General features: G+C 41.7%; 1 protein-coding gene across 2 annotated transcripts; it reads left to right on the forward strand.

Annotated features, from left to right (window-relative positions):
• The first annotated feature begins 1892 nt into the window (after nucleotides 1-1892).
• On the forward strand, nucleotides 1893-10220 carry lrrc8c (leucine rich repeat containing 8 VRAC subunit C). Of its 2 annotated transcripts, XM_037469453.2 has the most exons (4): nucleotides 1894-2550; nucleotides 4300-4376; nucleotides 5035-5177; nucleotides 6453-10220. In XM_037469453.2, the coding sequence occupies exons 3-4, from the start codon at nucleotides 5040-5042 to the stop codon at nucleotides 8697-8699; spliced, it is 2385 nt and encodes a 794-aa protein (XP_037325350.1). In that variant the 5' UTR covers nucleotides 1894-2550; nucleotides 4300-4376; nucleotides 5035-5039; the 3' UTR covers nucleotides 8700-10220. The 2 variants fall into 2 exon arrangements, with proteins under 2 accessions (XP_037325351.1, XP_037325350.1); XM_037469454.2 differs by lacking the exon at nucleotides 4300-4376 and having other exon boundaries at nucleotides 1893-2550.
• The last annotated feature ends 515 nt before the right edge of the window (nucleotides 10221-10735 follow it).

The following is a 10735-nucleotide window of genomic DNA, read 5'->3' on the forward strand; positions in this document are numbered from 1 at the left end:
TGAATCATTCTGCCAATGAAGGGTAAATGGCATAAGCTTCGGTCTGGGTGGAATGAATATGTGTCTGAACTAGACACATAAGGGAAAAGAAGCTTTTAAAAACTGGGTTTTATCAGGAAAAGCAAGACATGGTCCAGACAGTGAACAAATGAAATACACAAATACTAGATTTGTATATGCTGTGCGCTTTATCAAAATAAATGAGCATGAGAGCAAACTCCATGGCCAAAAGGCTGCAGGGGAGTAATGCCTGGGATTTCAGGAGAGATGTTACGGTTGTGAACAACATTAAGATGACCTTGCCATCCAGTATTAATGGAGTTACTGGGTCGGATAACGTTGCAGAGCTGTGGAGTAAACATTATAGCGATATTCTTGTGACATTTAATACTGGTGATGTCCCTAATGATCCTGGTGTATTTATTACACCGGAGGAAGTTGTGGAGCAACTGTCAGTGAACAAAGTATGTGGCTTTGACAAAAATAACAGCAGAACATCCGAAGCATGCTACCCATAAGCATTCCAGGGGTACTTGTTACGTGTTTTTTCTGGATTGTTGCTGCATGTTGTACTTCCTGACTTTTTAAAAAAAGGTTACGATAAAATATCGTAACAGCATTGAGAATCACAAACCAATTGCTCTGGGTAGTGTACTCTAATTCTCGGTTTGGGGTGTTGAAGGGAGTGCTGTAGTGCTGAAGCCTCCTCACACCTCATTGGTTACTGCTGGCTTTGTGCACTTGTTGGTTGTTGTCCACTCTCAGAAGCTCCAGGGAGGACAGCCAGGACTTATCGGACCACCTCGGCCTCTCAGCTGCAGTCTTCTCCTCGTTCCTCTTGTTCCAGTGAGCTACCTCTCCCGTACTGCCCAGAGAACACGTCCCGAGGATCGAGGACGAATAGCATACGGATCAATGAAGTGACCCGCAGGGGGAAGGGGACAACAAGCACAAACAGCAGGGTCCTGTTGTCTGCAGATTTTATGGTGCACTGTAAAATGTTTAAAGCTTGGGGTACTTTTTATAACCTAACATACTTTTGGTGAGCTCCTTGGTCTTCACAATCCTCTCTTTTCGGTAATGCTCTCTAACAGGCCTTCACAAAACACTTGCATGTATACATTCAATTGCAGGTGTGCCCTATTTACTACTCATGTGACTTGTGAAGGCAACTAGTCACACCAAGGCCCGTTCCGGATAACAACTGAGTAATGCGGATCAGCTGTCCACTCCCTGCAGAGTGGCAAGCTTGATAAAGGAGCAATGCTAGTTAGTTCTTTGAGGTATCACTATTTAATGAAAAAATGCATTCCTGTCTCTATTCATTACACAGCTTATAATGCCGTTTCCCAAATGTACTTTTAGTACGCCATGGCATATCATTGTAGAAAATAATAATGTTTACTCATAAGAAAGAAAGAAGCACACAAAATGTCTTATCATTGCTTCAATTGATTTCTGATTATAAATAAAAAATACTATACTAATCCGACCATAGACAGATTTGCACACATTTCGACTCCTATTTCTATGGTCATCTACAAATACATGTATGTACACATATATAGGATACATAAGCACATAGAGCACACTTATCCTCATACCTATTCATTGGTAGCAATTAAATACTCTTTGGCCTTGTTTTTATCTACTTATTCTGAAGGAGTTGAGATAATTATTTTTGCTAGCAAGATCTCATTGGATGATGGATGATGCATTCCATGAAGCCTACTGCCAGCAGGCACATTTAAAGAAATAAAATCTGATTGAATGGGATAATGGGGCACTTAGAATTGAATCTCTTGAATGAGAAACAGAGGCTCTTTCTTTGAGTTTATTAAACTGAACTGTAAGAAAATCATGGTTTTGGGGGCAGACGCTTCCCCCTTTTGAAGTAGGACGGCCATGCGCAATTATCCTGATTACTGAAGTCTGGTTCGAATTGACTAGATTGTTTGAGCGCGGATCAGCCTCTAAGGAACCAAGATGACTAATCTTTGTTAGGAGTTTTATAGTAAAGGGGGTGAATACATACACACCCAAAACTTTTTAGATTGTTATTTTGAAATCCATGTAAACTTTCCCTCCACTTTCAGATGATGGACTATCTCGTGTTGGTCCATTACAAAAAAAACCCAATTAAATAGATTTGAATATGTGGTTAAAGCATGACACAATGTAGACACTTCCAAGGGGGTGAATGCAAGGCACTTTCTACACACACACGCACACAAATATATAAACACATTAATACACACACACACCTATATATATAGATTTTTTTTCTGTGAGTATTATTAGCAGAAGAAGGGCTCCCGTTTTGGCCTCTCCTCCCCTCGGGCGTCTCCTTACATTCTCCACACAGAGAGAAGTCTCCACCAGTCCACGCCCCTGTGGCTGACGGAGGTCCACACGGCTGCACGAGGAGGATCCAGGAAGGCTGGCGGACGCGCAGAGGGGTAAAAAGGGGGGCACCGCGCACATCATGATCCGAAACCTCGTTGCATGAAAGCCGAGCCCTCACATCCTCCAGCTCCCATCTAACCCACGGTAAGTCACCGACGCGGCCGTGATGGAGGAAAACGAGAGAGCGCGTACGTCGGACGCGTGTGGATGAAGCGTGACGCGCGGTCGCCGGAGCGTTACCGTTAGTTTACCTGGTGTGTTGGAACAGACCGTCGTCGGGCTTCCAGGCCACGCATTCGTCTGCGTGAAAGACGCGTTCACGTGCGGTCCACTCTCGCTCTATGTGTATCCCACACCGGGGAACTCAAGCTCCTCACCGGAGGGTTTATTGATGGGGAGAGCTGATCTCAGGATGAGCACGCGCGCCACTTTTTAAGGAGCTATCAAAGCAAAGTCTATGTAAGTGCGTCTCACTCGTTTCTCTGCATTGCGGGTAGTCCCCCCCCCCGTCCTTCTCCATATCTTTAACGAGACAAGGCTTGTTGTACGCCAGGGGCTGGGTGTGTTCCAAACAAGTCTGTTTTGGGATATCTGGGATTCAGGCAAATTTCCTGCCAGGAAGCGACAAGGATATGCCCCTACGGCCCGGTCAGCCCAATTCAATGGCTGACTCATCCAGGGCGAAGACGGGCTTTTTCCTAAGAACTCAATATTAACTACAGTGTTCTGACCCTGGTCCCAAAAGCCTCCTTTCACGGTCATTTCTTTTAGTTTAACAGGAATCCACCCTGTTCATTAAAACAGTATAAAAGAAACCTGTGAGGAGAAAGCACAAAGACAAAAAAAAGAAGAAAAGTCATGAATGTGAATTAAGGATGCCATTGAATTCTGAACAAATGGCAATACTATTATTAGTATTATTATTATATATTTTATTATTTAACTTTGTGGGCTGTTTTTGCAGTAATTGGCAGACCACACCGCAATGTACCCTTAATAATCTGTCACTCCCCTAACAAAAATAAAGGCGTCGTGAACTCGTGTTGGTAACTTGCAAACAGGATCACCAGTCCAGCATTCAGCAGAGTGGGCATAGAGCTCACAAAATTGTCAATAGTACAACAGCCCACAGTGGAAGAACGGTTGGGAAGGTTAGTTTATCTTGTTTTCTGTGTAACTCTCAAATGCATTTAATGGACTAAAAAGTACAATATTACAACGTTGTGGAGTAGAAGTATAAGCCTCAAATTTTATTCGTACTTCTTTACCTTACGTCCCTATAGGGATTACATCGTTGGTTCCAACAAAAACTGTTCTCAGCAAACCCTGAGTAGCTAAATCTTTGTTTCTGGAAACAGATGTTGCCGTTGAATATTTTTGTGAATTGAATAAATATTTTTAAATGGTAGAAACTAAAATTGATTAAAATGTACATGTAAAACTGTAACACAGAAACATTCGGAGATAGATGCACATAGAGCTGATTGAGGGAAATGTTTCTTGGCCCTTCAACCGTCTGTAGTCCATTCAGTGTGAACATCCCCTAAATACTTTCCGCTTGTTGTCATGTCAGTGTACGGAAATATCAATACAAATGTTTAGTTGAACTATACCAACTAGAATGTCTCTAAAAGCCCCAGGCTTTTAGCAATCATTTCAACACTACCTTGCAGCACACTCATCAATAATGAAGGGAATTGTGAGTGTAGATGTATTCAGGTATTGACAGCGCTTTGTTCCCCTGGAGCAGATCATAAAAAAGTTACAAAACGATTTTTCATCACGCCTTCAACATTTTTAGACACATGCAAGACCTTTCCCTCAACCAGTTGAATCCATCGTGAGATGATCATGTTGAATATATTTCACAATTAATTGTTTTACTACTTTCAGTTTGAATGACGCTGTAGCCAACCTACTGCTGGACAGACAGGAAATTGGACAATCGCAGCTGTAGCACTTTACACAAGGTGAATACACAGTGTGGGCGCACCACTCTTTTTTTTTTTTTTATTCTACTGTTGTTCACAAAGACATGTGGGTCTTTTTAGACATTAATTGCTTCATGAAAATTCAGTCATTGTGTCCATTGTAAAGCTATTCATCAAACATGTGGGTTTCTAGGACTTAAGGGTTAATGTCCCAACACAAGGTCTCCAAAATGAGTCATCCACTTAGTAATTTGTTGACACTGACTCTTAAATAGTATATATTTGTATAATGTTGGAAAGGAACTCATCAGCTTGAGAAAACACCGGTCTCTGTTTATCCCTGAGCTTTTACCAAAGAGGGCATGGAGGTCCAAAGACTATCTGAACGGCTAAGAACATGCTGACAATGCTGAAATGTCGATCAAGAAGGTAGTTTTACCATTCGGCCCCTTAGTACAGCTTGTGAGCATGCAGACATTTGACAATTAGCAGCTGAGGTCAATGTGGTCAATTTGGCAGACATTTGGTCAAAAAGTTTGACCTGTTGGAGGAGGCAGATGAAAAATTGAGGATTGAAGTAAGCTGTGGTTGCTGTGATCGTGGTTACCGGAATCCCCTTTTATACTGTGATTTCAGCAATGGTATTGTTTACCCTGAAAGTGAAATGGGATCATTTTCCACTTTTTTTTATCCACAGGCATCATGATTCCTATGACGGAATTCCGGCAGTTCACTGAACAGCAGCCAGCGTTCAGAGTCCTCAAGCCGTGGTGGGATGTGTTCACAGACTACCTGTCTGTAGTCATGCTTATGATTGGTGTATTTGGATGCACTCTTCAGGTCAGTGGCAATGCTTCATGGGTTGCAAATGGTTATGATACGGCTCGTGCCGCTTGTCTTTCCGCTCTCTGACTGGGACTATCTGTTTCAAAGTGGTGGGGGAAATGTAGCTAATGCACGCTAATGTAACTTCGGTTCGAACTGCAACATGTTCATTAGATAGAAGGAGTTCTCCTACTGTGTTTTTGTTCAATACGTCTATAGAGATTAAATTCAATTGAGCTCTCCGACAGAACATCACTGCTCGTGCTTGGCAGCAGCCGAAAGCACTTAGTCACTGCTTTTACAACCTGGAATGTGTGCAGCAAAGGAAGCATTCAAACCAACACGAGTTCACCAGTGGAAACATTTACCCACCCCTTTGAGTAAACATAAGATTCCAAACTCTTGTGGGCTGGCACTTCCCGTTATTTGGCTCCTGCGACATTCTGTAGTGTGAATCCTGAAAATTATGCCAAAAAAACAAGATATTTATCAGCTTGGGATCAGCCATTGTTTCTCACCCTCACTGTAACAATGTTTGGACATGATTGAATATTTAGTGAGTCAAGCAGATCATTATTTAAGTGTCCAAGTTTACACCATTAGCCAGGCCACTATCAACATGCCATTTTGTTTATATTCACCCCATTATCTGCATTTACAGTGAAAGGGAGAAATCCATAAAGGGACTGAGTTTGTAAAATTCTGCAGATCAGCTCTTCGGAGACCTGACTTAGCATTTCAGAATGTGATGTGCTGCAGCAGAGCTACTTTCCCCTTAGTTTAGTAATAATACAATTTCTTCTAACAAATGAAATTAGATTGCATTACATAGTGTAATAGTTTCAGATTCTTTGACCGTGGAATCAGAAGTGCAGGAAATTTCTCCCCTTGAGGCATGCATCCATTTCCTGTTTTTGCAGAGTGAAACACCTGTTTCTCAACATTTACTATATGGTAAACACTACAGCACGATCTTGTTTACTAATGCATTGAGTATGTTTACACGTACTCAGTACACCGTGGTTTCTCAGCGAAATAAGGTTACTTGAGTGATCAGAAAACAGTTTCTGTCATTGTAAATGTAAGTTGTAGTTACTTTATTTACCATTAGCCCAGTTAGGAAGCTTTTTGTAGTCAGTGAGTCAATGCAATAGAGCGGATGTGGTGTGTTGTGACCCTCTGGACTGTGATTTTGTTGGGGGGTGTCAAAGCATGTTGAGCCATAAACCATGTACTGCCGATGGCCCATGAGCAAACTAATCTTTAATTTTTTCTCTCATTTTGTTTTAGGTAATGCAAGATAAAATCATATGCCTTCCTTCGACAGTCTTGCCTCTCTCCGTGAACACATGCAGCGAAACAAAGTCACTGTTACGCCCGCCATCCAATAATTCAACCGTGCTAAGTGAAATGAAGGGCCTGAAAACCAATCTGGATCTTCAACAGTACAGTTTCATCAATCAGATGTGTTATGAGAAGGCTCTGCACTGGTATGCGAAGTACTTTCCTTATTTGGTTCTTATACACACTATAATTTTCATGGTGTGTAGCAACTTTTGGTTCAAATTCCCTGGCTCGAGCTCTAAAATAGAACATTTCATCTCTATGCTTGGCAAGTGCTTTGACTCTCCCTGGACCACACGAGCTTTGTCTGAGGTTTCCGGAGAAAATCCAGAGGAAAAGGAAGATAAAAAGAGCGCCACTTATACGTCTAGCTTGGCTTTGTCTCCTGGAGAAGGAAGTCTGGAGAAGACACAATCCCTGCGGTCTATCCCGGAGAAGATTGTAGTCGACAAGCCATCAGCAAGTGCCCTTGACCAAAAAGAGGGTGAACAAGCCAAAGCTCTTTTTGAAAAGGTGAAGAAGTTCCGTTTGCACGTTGAGGAAGGGGACATCCTCTATCTAATGTACGTTCGGCAGACCGTGTTCAAGGTGTTCAAATTCCTCCTGATAATTGCTTATAATAGTTCCCTAGTGAATAAAGTGCGGAGTAGCGTGTGTTGCAAAGTTGAGATCCAGGACATGACAGGCTACAAGGAGTTTCAATGTAACCACACAATGGCTCATCTGTTTTCTAAGCTGTCCTACTGTTACCTGTGTTTGGTGGCCGTCTATGGCTTGACAAGCCTTTACACCTCTTACTGGCTGTTTTACCGCTCGCTGAAGGAGTACTCCTTTGAGTATGTGCGACAGGAAACCGGCATCAACGACATCCCAGACGTGAAGAACGACTTTGCTTTCATGCTGCACATGATCGATCAGTACGATCCGCTATATTCTAAGCGCTTTGCCGTTTTTCTATCCGAGGTCAGTGAAAACAAACTGAAGCAGCTCAACCTCAACCACGAGTGGACTGCGGAGAAATTGCGCCAGAGACTGCAGACTAACAGCAACAACAGACTTGAGCTTCAGCTCTTCATGCTCCCTGGGTTACCAGACCCTGTGTTCGAGTTGACGGAGCTGCAGTCACTCAAGCTGGAGATCATCAACAATGTCACCATCCCTGCATCCATCTCGCAGCTGGAAGACCTGCAGGAGCTGTCTCTTTACCAATCCTGCTTAAAGTTGCACAAAACGGCTACGTCCTTCCTCAAGGAGAACCTCAAAGTGCTTCGCGTGAAATTTGATGATAACAGGGAGCTTCCTCAATGGATGTATGGCCTGCGCAACCTAGAGGAACTCTATCTCACCGGGTCTTTATGTCCTGATGTGTCCAAAAACATAGTTCTTGAGTCACTGCGGGAAATGAAGTGCTTAAAAACGCTTTCCCTCAAGAGTAATTTGACAAAGATACCCCAGTCCATAGTGGATGTCTCCAGCCATCTTCAGCGTTTGTACTTCCACAACGATGGCTCGAGACTAGTAATGCTGAACAACCTGAAAAAGATGACCAACCTGATTGAGCTGGAGCTGGTACGCTGTGATCTGGAACGCATCCCACATGCGATCTTTAGCCTGACTAATCTGCAAGAGCTTGACCTAAAAGAGAACAACCTTCGCTCAATAGAGGAGATCATCAGTTTCCAACATCTTAGAAAACTCACCTGCCTCAAACTTTGGTACAATAGCATCATGTATATCCCGGAACACATCAAGAAGCTCGGCAGCCTTGAGCGCCTTTACTTCAGTCACAACAAGATTGAGATCTTGCCTTCCCACCTGTTCTTGTGCAACAAGTTGCGCTACCTGGACCTGTCCAACAACGACATTCGGTTCATCCCTCCGGAGATTGGAGTCCTTCAGAGTCTGCTGTATTTCTCTGTCACCTGTAACAAAATTGAAAATCTACCAGATGAGCTGTTCTTTTGCAAGAAGCTCAAAACTCTGAAGCTTGGCAAAAACTCGCTGTCCATTCTGTCACCAAAGATTTCCTACTTAGCTCTACTGACATACTTGGACCTGAAATGCAACCACTTTGAGGTTCTGCCTCAAGAGCTTGGTTGCTGTCGTGCTTTGAAGCGCAGTGGCCTTATAGTGGAAGAGATGCTTTTTGAAACTCTGCCTTCTGATGTCAGGGACCAAATGAAGGCTGAGTGAGATGCCTTAATGTAGCCACAGTGCCTGCTGTCTACCAATTCAGAGCATTAGTTTTGTATGGACTCATTACCATCATTAGACTACTGTTCAGTTTTTCCTGTTTCCTCAACAGAGTGGAAAATACTAGACCTACACTATGACTTTCTCATATATTGTAGAGTAGATTGTTGCTGTAACAGGGATTCATGTTTTTTTTATTTTTATTATACAGCTAAAATTCTTCTTAAAGGAATATTTCTTGCTGAGTTCGCTGCTAGCATAGCACAAAGCGACCCACCAGCACCTCTATAACTAAATAATCAAACCCGTCATAGCTTGTTCATCTGCACTTAAAAGTGAATGTAAAAAATGCAGGTTTTATGGGGAGTTATATGCTGGACTATGTTTTGGCTTGTTAAGAGTTCCTGGAGTCTTTTTATTGTGGATGTGTGATACCAAATACGTTTTTTAACAATGCCTATACCATTTACATTATACCTTATACTAATCATTTCTTAAATTTGAATGTGATTTTTGCTTTTAATCTAGATTGAAAACTTTCAATGATCTCATATTGATGTCATCAATGTGAAAGAAGATTCTCAAAAAATAGTACAAACAATTTGGAAGGTAATTAGCCATCTACACTACTATTTTTTTTTTTTTACAAACCATACTAGTGAATGGGGTGGAACGGTGGTGTCTCAGCAAGAATGTCCTGGGTTCCATTCTACCCATTGGCCTTTCTGTCGCTGTGTCATCCCTGTGGTTGACTGGCAACCAATACAGGATGTACCCAGTCTCTCGCCCAATGTTGGCTGTGATTGACTCTATTCCCCCCGCCCCCATGAAGGTTTTTTTTTTTTTGTGGCGTCAGATCACTCAATGAAGGGTTGCAGCTTTAAAGATGACTGACTGACTTGATATCAATGAACAAATTATCTTTACTAAATGGGTAGATTATAAGTGTCAAAGTAGCAATATCACAATATAAATTTGCACAGGGCTACTCCTAAGTAGTGAGATTTACAGGATCAGGTAGCAACACTTTTTAAATCATTAAGCCGAACCAGGCTAGCTACTTGCCTCCACTTTCAGTATGTATGCTCAGCTAGCTGTGCCTTGGCGGGAGTTTCACCTATAGCCTGCAGACCCAAGTGTTATCAATTTTCTTATCTTACTGTCGGCAACAAAGCAAACATGCCTTATTCCCCCAAATTGTGTTTTAATTCAAATTTCCTGTCAGTACTACATGAAATAATGTGATTATTGAATGTAAATCTTAATTGAAGATCTCCCTTTGGGTGTGTTGAGGACAATAAGTATTATGTATTGTGTGTGTGTGTATATATATATATATCTACTGTTTCCCTTATGCCTTTTATTTTCTTCAAGAGACTGTAGTTGTGGACCACAGCAGGGAAGATGCAAAATAAACAAATAGACATATCTTTCATAAGTAGGCCTAAATGTACAATCTTTGAGGAATTCTGTATCTCAAAGATGCCAATTTAAAGTGCATTAAACTTAAACGACTTGTCACACTGATGTTTTTCTTTGGGTCTTGAAATGTGTAATAGAAGCGTGCGGCCTATCACTACAATATTTTATTAACTGTTAATTATTGACTAATCCTAGACAACGTTCGGCCAACCTATATGTATAACATGTATCATTATTATCAACGGGATTTTATTTTTATGATGACAATATGCATTGTTTAACATTACTGTTACTGTACCATTTCTCCTGTTCATTAGACTGCAATATACATTATATTGTGTGAAAATATTCCAAGAACATGAAGGTGGTCTGAAGTATGATAAAATATTCTGGGAAATCAACCAGAAATATTTTACTGGATCATATAACCACAAGACATTATTTTTAATATACTGTATATAGCAGACCTGGGCATTGTACGGCCCAGATAATTCTGACCGCCCCGTGAAAGATTACATGAATGGGGTTGGGTAAATCGCATTGCTTTTATTTTGAAGCCCATTTATTCTCACAGTGCACGCGAAATGCGTGTGATTGACCTGTCTTCCTTCCGT

Source organism: Pungitius pungitius, chromosome 7 (assembly GCF_949316345.1).
Source record: "Pungitius pungitius chromosome 7, fPunPun2.1, whole genome shotgun sequence".
Classification (NCBI taxonomy): Eukaryota; Metazoa; Chordata; class Actinopteri; order Perciformes; family Gasterosteidae; genus Pungitius; species Pungitius pungitius.